General features: G+C 43.3%; 3 protein-coding genes across 5 annotated transcripts in view; 2 read left to right on the forward strand and 1 right to left on the reverse strand.

Annotated features, from left to right (window-relative positions):
• The window catches only part of IFNE (interferon epsilon), a 40,049-nt gene that overhangs the window by 8,658 nt on the left and 11,699 nt on the right, over positions 1-19,692 (reverse strand). For all 3 annotated transcript variants that reach the window (XR_013814569.1, XR_013814570.1, XR_013814571.1), the window contains exon 3: positions 1,944-2,343. The gene's annotated coding sequence lies outside the window, so the exon portion shown is untranslated. The remainder of the gene's footprint in view (positions 1-1,943; positions 2,344-19,692) is intronic.
• On the forward strand, positions 6,902-11,273 carry LOC307111427 (interferon omega-2-like). Its single transcript, XM_079791318.1, has one exon. It carries the CDS (start codon positions 10,677-10,679, stop codon positions 11,262-11,264), a length of 588 nt encoding a protein of 195 aa, XP_079647444.1. The 5' UTR covers positions 6,902-10,676; the 3' UTR covers positions 11,265-11,273.
• LOC307111428 (interferon omega-2-like) lies at positions 12,317-14,367 on the forward strand. Its single transcript, XM_079791319.1, has one exon. It carries the CDS (start codon positions 12,328-12,330, stop codon positions 12,913-12,915), a length of 588 nt encoding a protein of 195 aa, XP_079647445.1. The 5' UTR covers positions 12,317-12,327; the 3' UTR covers positions 12,916-14,367.

Below are 19,692 nucleotides of genomic sequence, written 5' to 3' on the forward strand. Positions count from 1 at the left end.
AAGAGACCTGTTGAGCTATTTGAGATATGAAAGCGGTCCATTATCTGATTGTAATGAGGTGGGTAGGCTGAATCTGGGAATGATATGCTGAATGAGAGTTTGAGTGAACTCAGAGGACTTTTCATACCTAGTGAGGAATGCTTCTACCCAGCCTGAGAAGGTATCTACTAAGGTTAAAAGATATTTGTGTGTGTGTATTTTATTAGGGGTCATGTGAATGAAGTTAATTCACCAGTCTTATCCAGAGATTTGGCCCCTTGACTGATGAGCGGGGAAAGAAGGAGGTCTAACCTGTCCTTGGGGAGATACTGAGTAACAAGTAGAACAGGTTTTGGTGATATCTTGCAGCAGGGAGGCTAGGCTAGAACATGTGATGAGGGGTTTTAGGAGTTGAAGAAGCGGTCTTATCGTATATGTAGGGAATTGTGAATAGCCTGTAAGATATCATGGGCCTGTCCCTGGGGAAGGATATATTTTCCCTAAAATTTTAACCGCAGATCTTCCTGAGTGGCCCCAAGAGCTACTAGGGACTGAAGTTCCTCTAGAGTGTATATGGGTGTTACATGAGGTATAGCTAAGAGTTAGGGGGACGGGGGCTTCCTCTGAGCCACTGCCTTGGCTTCCTGGTCTGCTTTGTTATTTCCCTGTATTACAGGATCATTCCTTTGCAGTGTATGAATTTTAAAAAGGTTAGAAAAGGGGAGAGAGGTTCCTCAATACCAAGCAGGAAGACCTGTTGAGGCTTTCAATGATAGTGTCAAGGACTGCAAATGAGCGGTGGAAATAAAGTAAATCTAGGCTCAGATATAAGGACTTACGCAACAGGAGAGAGCCTAGGTGGGGCTGCTTTAGCTTACTAGGAGAGAAAGGGTCCCTTTGGGCATCAGAGGTGATCAGGTCCTGACTCACTGGACAACACAAACCTTCTACTCATTCACAAATAACCAGCTTTAGCAAAAAAAGTAAACAATTAGCATTTACATTTATGAACACACTTTAAACACACTCTTACTTTCAAGAAAATATACTTTCAACAAAGTACAAGAGACCTTCTATAATAAAAACTAAGAGCAGGTGAATTAAAATGTGTCTAGCAATCAACGATTCAGTATTATCACTTACCCCAACAAATCTCCAAAGCCTTTAAGTTACCAAAGACTTTGGAAAATTATGTATAGGCATATGAAACTGGAGAAAAGGCAATGGTGGGGGTCGGGGGCGAGGAGGGAGCAGGCCCAGAAGCCTGTTCCCAGGCCTCTAGCTGCTTGGATTTAAAACTGCCACATTTTTTTCTTAGAGATAATGTGCTAAGGTTTGGGTGATAATGAGTTCAGCTTCTGATAGTAGTAGCTGGACTGTTAAGTAATCTTTCGTAGTTTTGCAGTAACGAAAGCTGTTCTTTGGGAAGCGGGTAGGGGAGTGAGAAGGCACTGAGGTCAGAACAGTTTTCAGAGCATTAAAGGGCTGAGAATGCTGGCCTTGGGATCTAAAGGCTCAGTGAGGGGGTCCCTTCGCCATGTCATGTCATAGAGGAGCTTTGCGAGAAGACTGAAGTTGGGAACTCAGAGGCAAGAATAGCCAGCAAGCCCAAGAAAGGAGAGTATTTCTTATTTAGAAGAGGGGACAGTCATGGAAGAGATAAGGTGTTTATAGTCTAAGGAATGGCGTGGCTTTGTGGGGTGAGAGTGAAACTGAAGTAGGCAACTGTCACTTGGGACACCTGGGTTTTATGAGGGGATGTACGGTAACGGCATTGAAGTAGAACTAGAAAAGAGCGAATGGGGGTGTTTAGTAAGATGCAGCGTAGAGGTGAGGTGGCTAATGGCTGTGAGACTAATCCGTCAACCCCCATAATAGAGACTGAGGAGGGGACAAGGGTCCCAGCGAATTCGGAGAGGGCAGAATAAGTGGCCCCAGTGTCAATTAAAAGGAGATTGGCTTACCTGCCACCACAGTCATTACCCGAGGCTCTGTCCTGGTGATGTAAGTCTGTGGGGCCCTGTCAAGGCCTGGGCAGCTTCAGAATTCAGTGGCCAGTCCCAGGAGATCTGGGAGCTCCAAACCGGATCTAGAGGGGTGGCCTTGCTGGACTGGCCAAGGTCTGACCTGGAGGGGCCAGACTACAATCTGATTTCCAGTGGCCTTCTCTTCCGCACCTTGGGCAGGGCCCAAGTGGAGGGTCTCGGTTTTGAGCAGGACTTGGCTCAGTGTCCTTCCTTGTTGCATTTGAAGCATGGTCCCGGAGGAGGCTTAGCCCCTGGTTGGAGGACCGGCACTTCGTTTGGGGTTCATGAGACCGGTGGCTAGGAGCTGGAAGGCCTCTTTCTGGGCCTCAGCCTTGGCCTGATGTTGTTACAGAAAACTGAAGAAGAACAAAGCAATACTTAGAGAGATGGAGTTACATTTATTACGTGCGGGTCGAGAGGAAAATGTCTCTCAAATTCTGGGCCCTAACATGCAGGAATTTTCCCTATTTATATGTTTTTACCTTCTCTGTCTCCCAAATATGGAGTGTTTCCGGCCCCTTTTGCAAGTTCTTAAAGAGCCCGTATGTACTGGGGCCTTGAGATCTCAACCAGAGGCCTGGCCTGGCGCCAGCACTGATAACCTTGTCTGGGGAAGGTTTAATGGTTTCTCTGAAGTGGGAGTAGTCTTAGCAAGCAAGAATTTACAGAAGCCAAATAACAGGGTAAAAATTTCAAACAGCAGTTTTTATATAAGATGGATGCTTCAGTGTCACCTTTGTTTTTGGATTTGGGCCTCCTCATTTTGATTATTAAAGACCTTAAAGGTCAGGGTAATGAGATCTTTTTGAGGGGTTTGTGGACCTGTGTCTATTTTTCAGAGTTTGCAGCATATGTTGGGGGCTGATTGGGATATAAAATGGGTGTTCAGAAGAAGGGTTCCCTCTGAGGATGTGGGCTGTAAAGTGGTAAATTTATGTAGAGGAGGACATAGATGTCGTGCCAGGTCAGGACATAGAACTGGGTCAGATTCCTTAGTAAAGGTGGTCATGTTGGTGGAAAAAGAGCTGAGATGCCTCTCAATCTGTATGAGGTCGGACATGGAAAATGGGATGTATACCCAGTTCCTGCTACTTCCCTCAGGGGTAGAATGGGCACAGGAATAGAAGTGGCTGTTGAGGAAGGTGGTCTTTGGGTGGCCCGAGAGCAAGTGTTAGATGGGAAAAGGCTATTTTGGAGCTCGCATTCTTGGGATTTGGGCTCTCAGGGGCGGGGGAGAAGGTGATTGCTGGTTAGGAGGGTCTGGGTTTTGGGAATCTACTGCAGGTGATGGAGTGAGTGTGTAAGGGGGTGAAGGTTGGTGGTCTGCTGGGTCAAAAGTAGATTCAGAATCAGAAGTGTTAGGGGTATAATGTTTTATGTGAAGGAGAAAGGTCTGATGGGTAGAGCAGGACTGAGAGAGAGGATTGAGACTGAAGGGTGAAAAAAGGCCTGGCTATAAGAATCTCTGACCATTTTCCATTGCAGTGACAGCAATTATCTAAATTATAAAATGTGTTAAAATTAAAAGTGTCATTTTTAGGCCATTAAGACTTATTATCTAGTTTATATTGTGGCCAGTGTTACAAAACAAAATGAGGTGGTTGGGCATGATCTTCCCTGTGAGTGTGCAGAGGTAGTGTAGTGTGGTGCATGAGAGAGGAACGGTGAGTGACAGACCACAAATCCAAAGGTGATTGTTTAGGGCAGGTGGCCCTGCTGCTAAACAAATCACCATGAGAAACGAGAGGTGACCCTCTGGACTGGTTGTCCCCAATCCAGAAGGATCCAAAGCCAAATGGCTGAGGAGTCTTCTGGTCTAGCACTAGGACTTTTGAGAAGTCAGTGGGGAGAAGACTCGAGATGAGGGAAATTGTGGAACGTCACTCACCTAGAGAAGATTGGTTGGTGTGGGATGGAAGGTCAGCAATGGAAAAGGAGAGATTCCCGATCTGGGGTCCTCCTTGGCTGGTTCGGGAGGGTCCATAAGGGAGGGAGGCCTGATTGAGGCCGGCAATCGAGTCACCCAAGTAGGATTCGGAGGTAAGCCCAGGACGAGCTGCCACTGCCTACTGCTCCCTGAGTAGCAAACTCGGGGTGACTGAAGCCAAGGTGATAGCTCCCCATCCCCGTGGAACGCCCTTATGTTTCGGCACCAAATGTTACCCAGATGACCTAATAAACTCATAATTCTTTACCCCTTTTGGCCTCGTACGTTCCTCCTTAGGCGACCCTAACAGATGGTAGGAAAGGTAACAGATTGATGTTTCTCTCTCACATAGATGTTCTCTTCCTCTCTCTCTCTCTCTCTCTCTCTCTCTCTCTCTCTCTCTCTCTCCTACCTATCTATCTCTCTCTCATCAATAAACATATCCTTAGGTGAGGATTAAAAACAAAAAACAAAATTCTGGGAAGTGTTGTGGACAAGATTAAAGTATAGTCAATATTCAAATGTAAGAGAAATCTGATTTATATATTCAGTTAGGAAATGGTGGTTTGCATAATTATTTGGAAGAGAAGTTAGTCTCCTAAACTGAAGTGAAAAATACTGTATTAATAATACCTGGCACACTTAGGCCTTCTCTCCTGGCTTTTCTAAATCATGTTCTTTCCCAATCACAATCGGTTCCTTCCCCGCCAATGTAGAAATTCCCAGCGTGCTCTCCCTCTTTACTTCTCCTTCACCTGCACCCCCATTCACACAGCTGTTTCCTGTTCCCTTGTGGTTTCCCTTTAAGAGTACAAAACCACCAAATAAAAGCAAAGTTGAGTGAAAGTTCTAGGTTTTTCAGAAACTCCTGTAGAAGAGACTATTTTTTTTCTTTCTGATGAATGCATTTGGAACTGAGGAATGTCCCTGTTGCAATGATTAACTAACCATAGCTGTAGCTATAAGGGATTTAAAGTCAGATCCATTTTACTCAGAATTATTTTAAAAATTTACACAGGAAGAGACCCACCCATTGGCCCAAATACACAAAGACATCCATCAAGTGTGCAGAGAGCTGGCTCCTTTGTCTATCTGGTCCCTTCCACCTACTTCTTCAAGCTACAAAGAGCCCAGTCCTGGAAAGAACTGGCCCCCATACTTGACTAAGTCCACTTTCTTAGCTTTTGTGTCTTAGAGAAGGAAAAGACACCCCACTCAGGCAGGGCCTGCACTCTGAGCAGTGAGTACCTATATGGAGAGAAGCAGTCAGAATGTCTTTTGTTAACGTAAGAAAAATAATTAAAACCTGTAAAGAATTTTTGTGAGTTTATTTGAGCCAAACTATGGACAATTGTCAGAAAGCAGAATCTCTGTATTGGGATAATGCTGCAGAGGATGGCAGTTTCTCACCTTGTTTTATACACTACAATCAAAGGAGGAGAAGTTAGAGGGTTGCATGAAATCAATTGGCGATAGATTAGGGAGTCTGGAGAAAACAAAGGTGGGAGGAAACCTCTGGGATTGAATAAAAAGTAAAATGATAGACACATACTTCTTTTACCCAGGTGGGTACAGGATAGCTAACAGTCAACAATTAACATGATAACAATGAAGGAATTTATGGTCTCTGTCCTGCTCATTTGGTTGTGCCCTGAGGGGTCCGGAAAAAGGGAAGTTACAAGTTACCCTGACATTTCACAGGCATGTTATCTTAGATGCAAAAAGACAATAGGCTCAGCTAAGGTAAAGATTGACCTTTGTCGGGGAGGATACTGGCCTAGGACATGACTACCCACTATAAACTGCTTTTAGTTAAAGTTTTAATCTCAGACCATCCTTTGTGGTTACTTTAGGTCTTTGAGTTTGCAAAACTGCCATACAGGCCTTCCCCGAGCTAGTCAAGTTAGCATGTGGCCCTTTTTTTTCATCCACACTTACTTTTCTTAAAAAAAATAAATAAATAAAATAAATTGATTTTAGAGAGGGAGGAATGGAGAGAGAAAGAGAAGTATCAATTTATTGTTCCACTTATTTATGTGGTCAGTGGTTGACCCCTTTATGTGCCCCAATGGGGCATGGAACCCACCGCCTGGGTGTATGGGAACCACACTCTAACCAACTAGAGTGTGTTTCTGCCTGCAGGGTGCTCAGCTGGCCAGAGCCTCCAGCATCACCACGCCCTTGACAGTCCTGTAGGCCATTTGGAGGCTTAGAGCCTGCCTGTCGGGGTGTAGAGAAGCAAGGGAATCAGTTTGAAGGTGCATCAACTCTTTCTCAAAAGTAAGTTGTCAGTTTTAAAAATTGATTCCTACATTCAGATCTCATTGTTTGCCTTTATAATTAGGAGAAAATTCTTATTGTCACTTGGAGTAATGACTCCACTGTCATCCCTTCCACCTTAACTGAATAGTAAGAGAGAGGAATACTTAAAGGAATTTCAGAGAATATAGTTGTTGCCAACAGAAAGCCCCAGGAGTATCTATTTGGGTACAATGAGAGGTATTAAGGTTGGAGAAGTTAATCAGGAAGTGTGTGTGAATTGCTCAGGTAGCAGGGATCTCTCAAATCTTTGCCTCAGGTTACACTCTCAATCTTTAGATGGCTTCTTTCCAACTGATGGCTTCAAGGGCTCTAAAGGACATGTCACTCTATTTTTGTCCCTTGCATTTCTTTCTTCCTCCACTACCTGTGGGAGGGACCATGTAGGAGCAAAACCACAAGGACATATTATGGATTCACTGGGCTCTGTCTTTGGGACTGCCCAACAGCTTTCACATATTATGATTCCTTCCATTTTTGGTGTTGTTTTTCCCCCGCACTGTACCTTTGTGGTTTGTTTGTTTTGGGGTTGGTGTTGTTCTTTATTATATTTCCAGGGTGGAAAATATATAATTGGGTTCCATATTGTCATCTTGCCCTGAAAATCTCTGTAGCTATACCCTGTTTCATATTCCAAGGTTATTAAATATTAGAAATTGTTGGAAGACAGAGTAGCAGGGATCGAGGGCTGGGCCTCCCACTGCCCCTGCAGAGGAGCAGGACCTTACACCCAAGGCCTGAGAAGGGAAGCCCGATGCCCACAGATGTGCTGTGAGGGATCAGGGTGCAGCACCAGCTGGGAGCAGCAGAGGATTTCCAGGGTCAAGGGCCAGAGAGTAGAGGTGGCCAAGGCTCCACCCTCCCTGCCAGCTGATTCCTGGGCTGCAGCTGTGCAGACCCTGATGTGCAGTCTCACACAGAAGCGCCGTCAAGGCATGGAGCCAGGTCCACACACGACTTGGGACAGAATCCAGGAGCTCACCGTGCCTCTGTTTCGGCGGTTCCCCCTCTGATTCCACTAGGAGGCTGCAGCAGTGCAGGACTCACATCTGCTCAAAAATAGACAGAGCACACCTAGGAGCAGGAAGGAGGTGAAAGTCAGCAGCAGTGTGAGAACTGGGCAGAACAGAGGCAGGTAAAGCCTGGACGGGAACAGGCAGGCCCTCAGGAGGGGAACAACGGGAAGGGCCTGCACTGAGTCACCTGCTTCTGCAGATCATTCTGGTTCCGAGGGGGAGAAGATGGAAGTGGATGCTGAGAGCAGAGCTCTCCCACAGAGACGTGGCCAACAGCAGTGTCCCCAGCACAGCTGACAGCTTAGAATTGGAATGGAGGAAAAAATTATAATTTGGTTCCATATTGGCGTTACTTCAGTACCAGCGACTAAGTTGTTTCAATTGTTAGAAAATTCTACTCCATAAAACTACTTAAAAGGAATGTTGTCTATTTTCATTTGGAATTTAAACTGAGTCAGTTGAATGGACTCAAGCACACCTGTGCTGTCATACAAAACAATAGAGAGCAATCCATTGGGACATTTGAAGTGGAACTTGGCATCCTTTATCACCCCACCCTCCCTGCTCAGTGCTATCATTGTCTAAGGGGATTTATTAACGAGATGGGGGTTGGGGTTGCCAGTCTCTTGAGAGTTGGTTGCTGTGACTCTTCTCTTCTGTCCTCAGAGCTGGTCCCATGTGCATTAAATGACAGGAAAGTGACGAGGCTGGTCACTGACCCAGGAGGTCCTGTTCTCTGAGCCTCTGGCAGAGGCAGCCCAGCCCTGCGTTGGTGTAGCTCAGGGCTGGCTCCATCCTCCCTCTGCCACAGCACCAGGCACCCTACTTGGCTACAGGGAATTCTGCCAACTTACAGTTTGTCACTTCCCTTCTCTCACTTTTATGACATAGAGAATTCTATTTGTTTCATTTTTGCCCGCAAACAACTGTCAATTTTGCTTTCTGGGAAAGTTGAAATAAGAAATAAAAAGTCTGAAATCTTGAAAATTATAGAGAAAAATGTTGAATTCCCTTTCTTTTCTTTACTTCCTTTTGTATTAACCTCAGGATGAAATAGAAAGTAATGACAGGACCAAGACAGATGATGCTCAATGAACCACTATGTAATAATTACGTTGTTATTTACATTTAAAATGAAGCATCATGTATAAGTAAAGGAAAGAAGGCTGTTCCACACTGACTTAGCAGCCTGAGCCTCACTGCCCTGCATCCTGAGCAGGAGACAGAGACGGATGAACAGAGAAGCCCAATAGAAACGCACAGACTGAATGAACAGCTGAAGTTCACCAGTTTCTGCTCTACAAGTTTCTACTGAGAGACGTCGTCTTTGAATCTCCTGTGCAGAGCTCAGAAATTTTGAGCTTAATGTGTTCAATAATTTAAGTAAAAATTGAAAAATAAAAGCTGTACTAGGAAAATAACATTTTTTTTTTTTTTTGGCCTACAGAAGGTAAAATGCATGCATTAGATAACTAATTCCTCCACCCACTTAGACAAAATAAACGTTTGCTGTCAGCGTTGATGGTTTGGGAACCACTGACACCTGGGTCCAGGAGAGGAGCAGGTCACCACCGAGAACAAGGGTCCTTCACACACACCCTCCGGGGAAAGCAGGAGGATGCTGACCCACCATTTGCCACAAAGACACAAGCCCCTCCGCCTGGGGAGAATCTAAGGACCTCAGGGTGGGGTGAGCCTGCCCTCAGGGGGGAGTCCAGGAGAGTTATAGTTGAGGACACTGTCACTCAGAGGCAAAGGGTTACTAGAGCTGATCTTGGCCTCGGGAATGGGGTGGCGCTGGGAAAATATTACTATCTTGTGATGAGAATCTCCACACCTACAGCCACCAGCAAAGAACCCGGATTGCTGCTGGGGGTATTGGCACAGCCTGAGGAGCACTAACAACCGGTTACAAACGCTGGAAGGAAACGGCAATGTCTACACAAGTCCTGAGCCAGTGGCCGCCTTGAAGCATAACCACAAGGACCTGCAGGAATGGGTTCTAGAGGAGAAACATCCCAGAAACTCATTCACTAAAAATCTCAGTCTCTGCAGTGCATAAAACAGTAAACAAAACCCAGTCCTTGGCAATTAGAGAAAGACAAGTATCACATGATCTCACTCATATGTGGAATCTAATGAACAACATAAACTGATGAACAAAATAGATCCAGAGACATAATGAAGCATCCATCTTATATGAAAACTGCTGTTTGAAATTTTAACCCTGCTAATTGGCTTCTGTAAATTCTTGCTTGCTAAGACTACTCCCACTTCAGCAAGGCCATTAAATTTTCCCCAGACAAGTTTATCAGTGCTGGCGCCAGGCTAGGCCTCTGGTTGAGGTCTCAAGGGCCAGCACATACGGGCTCTTTAAGAACTTGCAAAAGGGGCCGGGAACACCCCATATTTGGGAGACAAAGAAGGTAAAATCATATAAATAGGGAGAATTCCTCCATGTTGGGGCCCAGAATTTGAGATACATTTTCCTCTGGACCTGCACTTAATAAATGTAACTCCATCTCTCTAAGTATTGCTTTGTTCTTCTTCGGTTTTCTGTAACAATAGAAGCATGGAACAGACTGTGGAATCTCAGAGGGAAGGCGGGGGAGGGAGGGTGGGTGGGAAGATATCAACCAAAGAACTTGTATGTATATATGCATAACGCATGGACATAGACAATAGGGTGGTGGAGGTCTGGGACAGGGTGTGGGGGTGTGTGGGAATGGAGTCAGGTTACAAGAGGTCAATGGGGAGGAAAGGGGACATATACAATACTTTCAACAATAAAGATTTTTAAAAAATAATAAAAAATAAAATGAGCCTGTTTTGAGTCCAACCAACACCTACCTACACTTTGACTTTAGGTCAAAGATGTTCCTCATTTGACTGTTAAGTATCCACTTGGATAAGTCACTATCTGAAATGTACTTGAAGATTAAAATAGCAAAATTAGCCCAGCGGGGTGGCTCAGGGGTTGAGCATCGACCTCTGAACCAGGAGGTCACAGTTTGATTCTCGGTCAGGGCACACACCCAGGTTGCAGGGTTTCGGGCTCAGTTTCCAGTGGGGGGTGTGCAGGAGGCAGCCAGTCAATGATTATTTCTCATCATTGATGCTTCTATCTCTTTCTCCCTCTCCCTTCCTCTCTAAAATCAATAAAAACATACTTAAAAATAAAATAGCAAAATTAATAATAGATTGATGACATCTTCTTAGACCACCTAGAGAACACATAAATGAAAGCAATAAAGGAAGTAAAAGTGGGAAGAAGTATTTAGAAAATGAAAACTGTGGTGTTCCCTATATAAGGGCCCTGCTTGGAAAGAAGGTCATCAGAGAACCTGAGGCCCAAGGTTGTTCACCAGACGCCCAGCTCAGCCAGGCCAGCAGCACCCTCCTTTGCCCATGGCCCTCCTGCTCTCTCTACTCACAGCCCTGGTGCTGTTCAGCTCTGGCCCCGGTGGAGCTCTGGGCTGTGACCCGCCTCAGGACCACGTCCTGCTCAGCAGGGAGAACTTAGTGCTTCTGAGCCAAATGAGCACCATCTCCCCTCTCTTCTGTCTGAAGGACAGAAAGCACTTCAGCTTCCCCCTGGCAACGGTGGATGGCAGCGAGGTCCAGAAGGCCCAGGCCCTCTCTGTCCTCCACGAGATGCTCCAGCAGATCTCCAACCTCTTGTCCACAGAGAACTCCTCTGTCACCTGGAACATGACCCTCGTGGACCAACTGCGCACAGGACTCCATCGGCAGCTGGAAGACCTGGACACCTGTTGGGCGCGGGAGATGGGAGAGGAGGGATCTGCCCTGGCCACGCAGGGCCCTACCCTGGCCTTGAAGAGGTACTTCCAGGGCCTCCGTCTCTACCTGAAGGAGAAGAAATACAGTGACTGCGCCTGGGAAGTTGTCAGAGTGGAAATCATGAGGTCCTTCTCCTCAATAACAGCCTTGCAAGAAAGGCTGAGAAATAAGGATGGAGACCCCGGGTCACCTTGAAACAATTCTCATCGATGAATGTGCCACATCATGTTTGCACATATTTCTTGGGTCACGTCAAAAGGCTCTTATTTCTGCTTTAGTCACAGAATTTAAGTTTTATTCAGCAAATCTTTTCTCAGATTATTAAGCATGAAAATGTTACAAAATTTAGCTCCTGGGATATCAGTCCCTAAAAAATACCTGCCCTGATGTTATTTATTTATTGTTTATTTATTATTTATTATTATATTTATGTATTTATATAACCAATATTTCATCTCAACATGTATTAATATTTACAAAACATTTTACTCTTTTGTCAATCAGTTTGCATTTTGCTTTATTAAATTCTTATCAAAGAAATCTGAGCTCTTTGATTTTGAAAACCTAAATCCTTATTTTGTTCTATATAAATCTATCTTAGAATAAGATTTGTCTATTAAGTCCTATAGAACAGTTCCACCATTAGTCAGAAAATGCCTATCAAAAGCTGGAAAAGCATGGAACTGAGAAGCATCGTGGAAAATATGGAAGACGTTCAGTACTTATACCTGAGTTGAAAACTGATTTATAGTCCATGGAGAAGTGGGTAGAAAAATCCAAGAGGAGTCATCTAGAGTGGAGCAGGAAAGATACATGGTATTTGTTGGCTTATCCTGGCAGCTATGCTCTTCCTCTCCTCCTCTCCCCAGTCCTGCTTTACTGAGGGCATTCCCTCCTTTACACCATCCCTTGGTCCCCCACCTTACTGCCCACTCCCCCAGGTGCTCTGGTTCTGCTGTGTTTCAGCTTCAAGGATTCTACTTAGAGTAAAAGCCAAAGGAAAAGAGCAAAGCGAGGGAAGCCAGGGTCCTGGGTGCCAGAGGGAAGCTGGTGCCGGCAGCCGGGAGGGAAGGAAGGCCTACTCTTGCACGAATTCTGTGCATCAGGCTTCTAGTCTATACATAAATACACGTGTATAATTTTTAGTTTTGTTCATTTTGTTTTGACATATTGTGTGAAAAATCTCTTAGCCAGCCCTGTTCTTTCATTTTGTCCAAGACGCCCAGCTCAGCCAGGCCAGCAGCACCCTCCTTTGCCCATGGCCCTCCTGCTCTCGCTACTCACGGCCCTGGTGCTGTTAAGCTCTGGCCCCAGGGGAGCTCTGGGTTGTGACCCACCTCAGGACCACGTCCTGCTCAGCAGGGAGAACTTAGTGCTTCTGAGCCAAATGAGCACAGTCTCCCCTCTCTTCTGTCTGAAGGACAGAAAGCACTTCAGATTTCCCCAGACAATGGTAGATGGCAGCGAGGTCCAGAAGGCCCAGGCCCTCTCTGTCCTCCATGAGATGCTCCAGCAGATCTCTGACCTCTTGACCACAGACAACTCCTCTGTCACCTGGAACATGACCCTCGTGGACCAACTGCGCACAGGACTCCATCGGCAGCTGGAAGACCTGGACACCTGTTGGGCGCGGGAGATGGGAGAGGAGGGATCTGCCCTGGCCACGCAGGACCCTACCCTGGCCTTGAAGAGGTACTTCCAGGGCCTCCGTCTCTACCTGAAGGAGAAGAAATACAGTGACTGCGCCTGGGAAGTTGTCAGAGTGGAAATCATGAGATCCTTCTCCTCAACAAGAGCCTTGCAAGAAAGGTTAAGATATAAGAATGGAGATGTGAGGTCACCTTGAAATGATTCTCAGTGATGAATGTGCCAGACCACCTTTGCCCATATGTCTTAGGTCATGTCAAAAGGCTCTTATGTCTGCTGTAGTCACAGATTTTATTAAATTTTATTCAGAAAATCTTTCATCAGTACTTTTGAACAAGAATATGTTAAAAATTTCAGTTCAAGTCTTATCAGTCCCTAGGAGGTTACTGTCCCACTGCTTGTTTATCTATCTATCTATCTATCTATCTATCTATCTATCTATCTATCTATGTATCTATCTTTGTTTGTTTATTTAATCTATTTTTTCTTGCACCTATCATATTTATAATATCTAAAAGTCAAATATAATTACATTATATTTAAATTTATAAAATACACTTACCTTTCCATGTTTTTTAGTTTGCAATTTATTTTATTTATTAAATTCTTATCAAAGAAAACTTATTGAATTTGTTTATTATAAAATCAAAATCCTCAATGTGCAAATGATATTAAAGTATGTGTGGTAAAAATTTATTTACTCATTCATTCTATTCAGATTCTATTCATATAAGTTGTGTATCTAAATGACATATCATGTAATTGCGGTCAAGAAATACAGGTTAACAAAATAAGTATGTACGGTTTCTATTGTTGAAAGTTTGTGTTACAGGAAAGGAGACATAAAATAGTACTAATGTTTATTTTATCTCTATTGTATTAAACACTGTGAAGGAAAAGAAAATGATGTTCTCACACCAGAAATTTTAGGCACAAATGAGGTTGAAAAGGAGAATTAATATTAGATGTCCTTTCTAACAAGCCTGGGAGATATGTAAGTGGAGAAGTCTTATTGGTAGTTGGGAATATGGGTCTAAAGTTTACAAAAATGCCATGAGGAGGGATTAAGTTGGATTCCTTATTGCTTATCTGGTAATGAGAACATCAGAATGTGGTCACTTATGGAGCGGACAATGAGAAGAAGAGCTAAACCTAGTCCTGAAGACCCTCAACAGTTAAGGGCTGGGCAGAGGAGAGTCTGCAAAGGACACTGAGACAGAGTGGATAGTGCAATCAGAAGGATAAGTAGGGAAGAGTGGGAGAGATACTACTAAAAGGCAGAATGGTGCCTGTAGGGCAGGTGTGGCTGAACTATCCCAGTGGACCTGAGAACAGATGCCAGTGGTGACCTTAGGATAGTCTGGTTTAGTAGAATTAGTGGGACAGAAACCAGCTGGGACTAAAGTCAACAAAGAAACACAATGAGAATTGGAGACATTGTGCATAGAAAATTATCTTTGTAAGCCTGTTTGTGCAGTGGAGGAGTGAAATAGTTGGTACCTGCCCTAACCAGTTTGGCTCAGTGGATAGAGCATTGGCCTGCAGACTGAAGGGTCCCAGGTTTGATTCCAGTCAAGGGCATGTACCTTGGTTGCGGGCACATCCCCCGTAGGGAGTGTGCAAGAGGCAGCTGATCGATGTTTCTCTCTCATCAATGTTTCTAACTCTCTATCCCTCTCCCTTCCTCTCTGTAAAAAAAAAAAAATCAGTAAGATATATTTAAAAAAAGAAAAAGAAATAAATGGTACCTGGAGGAGAATGTGGGTAACATATCCATGTGTATTTTTCTTCCTATTTTTTCCTGAGAATCATTTTCAAGAATAAATGAATTGGCACAAACTTAAAAATGTTTTTAATATTTGACATATTTGATTTAAACTATTGCTTATTTAGGTATTTTATTTAATAATTGCTTATTTGGCTAACAAGTAATTTATCATTGTTCTAATTAATATCACTTTGTAGGAATTTCTTTTTTTTGTTTGTTTGTTAATCCTCATCTGAGGATATTTTTTCCATTGATTCTTTTAGAGAGCATGGAGTAGGGGGACAGAGAGAGAAACTGGTTGCCTCCCACACAGGCTGTTGATCAAGCCTGCAATGGAAGTTCGTGTCCTTGACTGGAATCAAACCTGTGGCCCTTCAGTTCACAGGCCAACACTTTAAGTACTGAGTCAAACTGGCTAGGGCTGTAAGTGAATTTCAATGGTCATTCGTTTGCTAGTTGTAGTTTTTTGTTTTCCAATCAAGACTCATTTTCTTTTATCTGTTCCTTCATTTACTCTAGTTTTATGTTGGTCATTTATATTATTGGTACTTTTTAAATTTCTAACTTTTGACAAACATTTTCTATTTAGCCATATTCTTTTGATGTACACTTGTTTTTAATTTCACTTGTATATAAAAAGTTGGCCATTTCCTTGTATATTTTGCCAAGGCCTTAGGACACAGAACTAAGCCTCCTCCTAGTCACATTTCTCTTTTGATTTTACACATATTCAGATCCCTTCTTGTTAACCCATTTTTATATTAAATTCAGTATGTCATCTAAATCACTTTCTGTTAAGAGTGTTGGACAATTTTCCTAGAATGTTATATTGAAATGTTAATTCCTTCGTTATTGACAACATGTACACTTTTACCATAAATCTAATTAATTCTGATAATAGAACTATTTTTTAGATTGATTTATTAATATGATTACTGAACTTTACTCATTGCTCATCCTTCTTTTACTACGGATATTTTAAAACTCATTTAAAGCTGAGGTAGCTAAGATCAAGAATTTCTTTCTATTTTTAATATTATTGTTTGAATTTTTTCCTGTTTAACTTTAGAGTTATTCTAAGGTCAAGAGCATTGGCTTCATGAAAATCATAAACATTTATGGAACCCCAAATGGCTATTTATAAAAAGAATGAGATATCCAATAAAAATGAATGAAAGAAACTGGATCGGAGAATGTTTCTCCCAAAACCAAAGGCAAAGAACAATCATTAAGTAACATGCAGGAAAAATTACATTAGCCACAAAAATGTACATGGAGCAAGAGAGAGTTTAGTGATTGCATAAATTTAAATTTAAAAATGTTGACAGACACCCATAATGTGAAACTTAAGGAGTCATCCATACCTCATAATGTAGGATTTGGGATTGATCTACCCTTTGGGCAATTGCTATACATGTATATGTATATGTATTTTACTTTTTGTTCATTTTGTTATTAACTTGTATGTTCCAAAGTATTGGAGAACTGAGAAGTGCAGCTGGCAAACCAGGGCTGGGATGAGTGAGCTCTGATGTTCTGAGCTGTTGGCTGGCCATGCACAAGTTCTGCCCAGGCTCTGGACTTTAGCCACCTTAGATACACGTGGTCATTCTGGGGAGAGAATGAGGGGAGATGGGATTGTGACTATGGTGGTGATGACCTTATGCAGGGGATCACGATGCAGTGTCAGCGAGAGGCAGCTGAGTTTTGCTGGATGCAGGAGTGAGAGTATGAACATGGCCACACCTGGACCCTCCCCACCTGCCATGCCCTCCTCTTCAGAGGTCAAGGCACACCTGATATCCAGCCAGGCACAGAAACATCTATATATATAAAAGGCTAATATACTACGTGTCCTCCACCTGTATGACCAGTCGCTATAATGTGCACTGACCACAAGGGAGCAGATGCTCTATGCAGGAGCTGCTGTTATGCGCACTGGCCATTTACAGAGAAACGGCAGTGCATACCTGGTGCTGAAAAAGCAACACTCGACTTCCCCCAAGTGGGACACAGGCCCCGCTACCACCCCAGAATGACAGCCCACCAAATCGCAGCCAACACTGCCAAGACCCCCATGGCGCAAAATGCACCCCACAGCCCAGCTCAGCCCAGAAATGGTGGCTGTGGGCACCAAATAATGATGTCACATAGCAACGTCAGGCTTCCTCTCCCTAGCGACTAGCCTCCTTGAAGTTTCTTCAGCCCAGGAACACGGCTTGCTTTATAGCCAGGTGGAAACATTTACACTTTAACCAAATGTCTGTGAAGCATTTTCCCATGCCTCATCTCATTTGATCCTCACAGAAGTCCTGGAGTAGGTACATAGGAGACTCGGTAGAATCCTATTTTATTTCCACTAGCCAGAAAACAGAGATTTAGAAAGCTTAGAAACTTGACCTGACTGAAAAGAAGTAAGAAATGGTGGACCTTGAAAATGACTTCAGGTTTTCTCACTGAGCACAATATAGTCAAACACTGCTGCATTTACATATTTTACCCTTTGTTCTCCCTTCTTGATCTATAATAATAATCTGCTTTGTGTTGATATTTACTGCCGTGTTCCTGACAATTACCTGAAAGAGAAGTTGGGGTGCTTCACTGGGCTGGAAAACGTTTAGCTAAATCAGAAAGCAGGTCTAATTAAGCAAGTTTATTCTATATCTATAAAAGGCTAAGTTGACTCACGTATGCTCGGTACATATAAAGCTCTTGCTGGCACTAATCACACACATGTGTTTCCATCTGTCATTGTCAATCATGAATTTGGTTGACACTTTGATTATAGAGAAAAGGCAAATAGCGCTATTAAAATACTTCTAATTAATTTCCTTTCAATGTGCACGAATACATGCACTGGGCCTCTAGGAGTAAATAAAGGCTGTTGCAGCACCAACACTGTCCACACAGCTACGCTACACAAGCTGATAAAGAACCCAGGTGCTTTTACATTCTGATTCCACTAGGAGACTGCACCAGTCAGATGATGCTCATGTGCTCACTAAACAAAGAATCAAACACAATGAAAACGCCGTAAGAGCCAGCAGCAGCTCAAGAATTTGCAATGTAAGAAACTCAGCAAATGCTGGTATGTTGGGCTCTTGGTTGCAAATTAAAATGGAAGATGTCAAGTTTGTTTCATTTAAGTTACATATGTGTTGGAGGTCTGCTGGTGTATCCTGTGGAAGGGCTTAGTGAGCTGTTACACTCCCAGCTACATTTGAAGGCAAGTTGCAGGAGGGCTGGTTGTTGGAGGAGGCAATCAGAGCCTGAGACTGGGAACTCAATAAAGGCTGAAAAGAAACACTTCCTAAAACACAATGATACGGGAAAATTGGACTGGAAGGTGCAGTGTTCCCCTAGGCAAGGTGATTTCCCGGGCTCTTTGTCCGGTGGAGTCAAATAATAAAACCACGGACAGAAGATGGTATAGCCAAGGTGGAAATTTATTGAGAAACAAGCACAGACTCCCACATAAGGAGGGGAAAGAGTCCCAATGAGTCCCTTTTTCCCACGGTTTATAAAGGCTGCAGATCTTTGTGCCTTGATATCCCCTCTGATTGGTTACTATCCCATTCTGATTTGGCCACCATAGTAACTCCTGAGCTCAATGGTCACCCTCACATGGGACACGTGAGGCTCTCCTCCCCTCCTCCCTCATTGTTTTCCTATCCCCTCTGCGCTTTCTTCTTCTCTTTTTGAATGAGGGGCTTCCTTCCCTTTATTCTGTAAATGTACACCTTTCTGCAGCTCCCAGCCCCCTTATTCTATGGAAATGCATCTTCTGCTATTCTGTAGCCCTGTGCTTTTTCCCTGGACCCCTCAATTTTCCAAAATTTCCTAAACCTGTCTATTTCATCCCTAAAAACTCCTTTCAACAACATGTATACACCACTCAAATTCACTTTTTAGAAAACACTGTTAGTCAAACTTAGGACAAGATGGGTTTATAATCAGTATGAGGAAAGTGATGATGAAATTAATTGTATCATTAATTGTCTGTCACAAGGGAATGGGGCCTGTCATTACAGGGACAAATGGGAATTGGGGAGGAAGGACTTATTATTTAAGACTGCCCTGGAGAGAGTGTGCTCAGTTTCTTAGCAATCTCCCTGGTCCTTGTGGAGAAGGTAAAGGATGCAGAGTCAGAGGGTCTGGATTCCAAAGGAGGCTATGACCTTGGGAAAATAATTTAATCTCTCTATGGCTCTGTTTTATTTTCTATAAAATGAGGATAATGAAAAAACCTACATCAGCCTGTTCTGTGAACAGATGCAGAGATATGAGAAGTTTGAGATCCAAAGACCATAGAAGAACAGAACAACACATTATGGTAACACATTAATTTTTTAAAAGTCTGCCCAGAAAAAAAACACATAAAATTTCAATTACATGAGGTTAAGAAACCTTATATAATAGAGTATCAACTAGTCAATAGTAATTAGAATCCCCCCTCTCAGCCCCTTTGTCCATACCCCAAAGCTGTTGACTGGCCCTTGGCTGAAATAAATCCAAGAAGGATAAGTCCCCACTTTTGTAGTAACAGGTTTGGGGACATGGGCATAGAAAGAGCTGAACATGCTTTTATGGACAAGAACTAGGAAAGGTTATGCTTAATATAACAGCTGGGTTTGAGTCAGACCTCGGGAGCTCTCATTTGCTCTATATCGATCCCGTTTAAATAAGAAGCAATATTAAAATGGGTTCCTTTGGTTATATCTACAAAAGAAAGATGGAACTATATTCAGACAAGCTGAATAGGGAGCACCATTAAATAGCACATGCATTTATAGCCACGCTCATCCTAAGTAGGAAAATGCTTAGTGTAGGAGAACATCCTGCAGAGAGAGTGGGCTGGAGAATTGGGGATGCAGTTAAACATGTGTGAGTACTGTGAGAATTTGGGATAGCTTGTCAAGAAGCTATTCTTTATCAGTCATACACAGGTGGCTGGATGTGTGTGGTCTGTGTAGGAGGGTGTTCAGGTATATGTGCTTTTGTTCTCGTGTTTGTGTGTGTGTGTGTGTGTGTGTGTGTGTGTGTGTATGTGTGTTTGCCTGAATTAGGTGAAAGCTACTGGACTACACCAGCAAAAATCCTAGACTCTACACAGAAATAGTGTATAAAAAGCACTTAGAACATGAAGAATTTTTCACCTTTATTTATGTCTGGATATGCCACATGTTCCAATTTTTCTGCCTTTGAAAA

This window comes from Cnephaeus nilssonii, assembly GCF_951640355.1.
Source record: "Cnephaeus nilssonii genome assembly, chromosome: 14".
Classification (NCBI taxonomy): domain Eukaryota; kingdom Metazoa; phylum Chordata; class Mammalia; order Chiroptera; family Vespertilionidae; genus Cnephaeus; species Cnephaeus nilssonii.

What these genes read in the sequence shown, in the direction of transcription:
- LOC307111427 (XM_079791318.1), top strand. Translation starts at nt 10,677, where the DNA reads ATGGCCCTCCTGCTCTCTCTACTCACAGCCCTGGTGCTGTTCAGCTCT.
- LOC307111428 (XM_079791319.1), top strand. Translation starts at nt 12,328, where the DNA reads ATGGCCCTCCTGCTCTCGCTACTCACGGCCCTGGTGCTGTTAAGCTCT.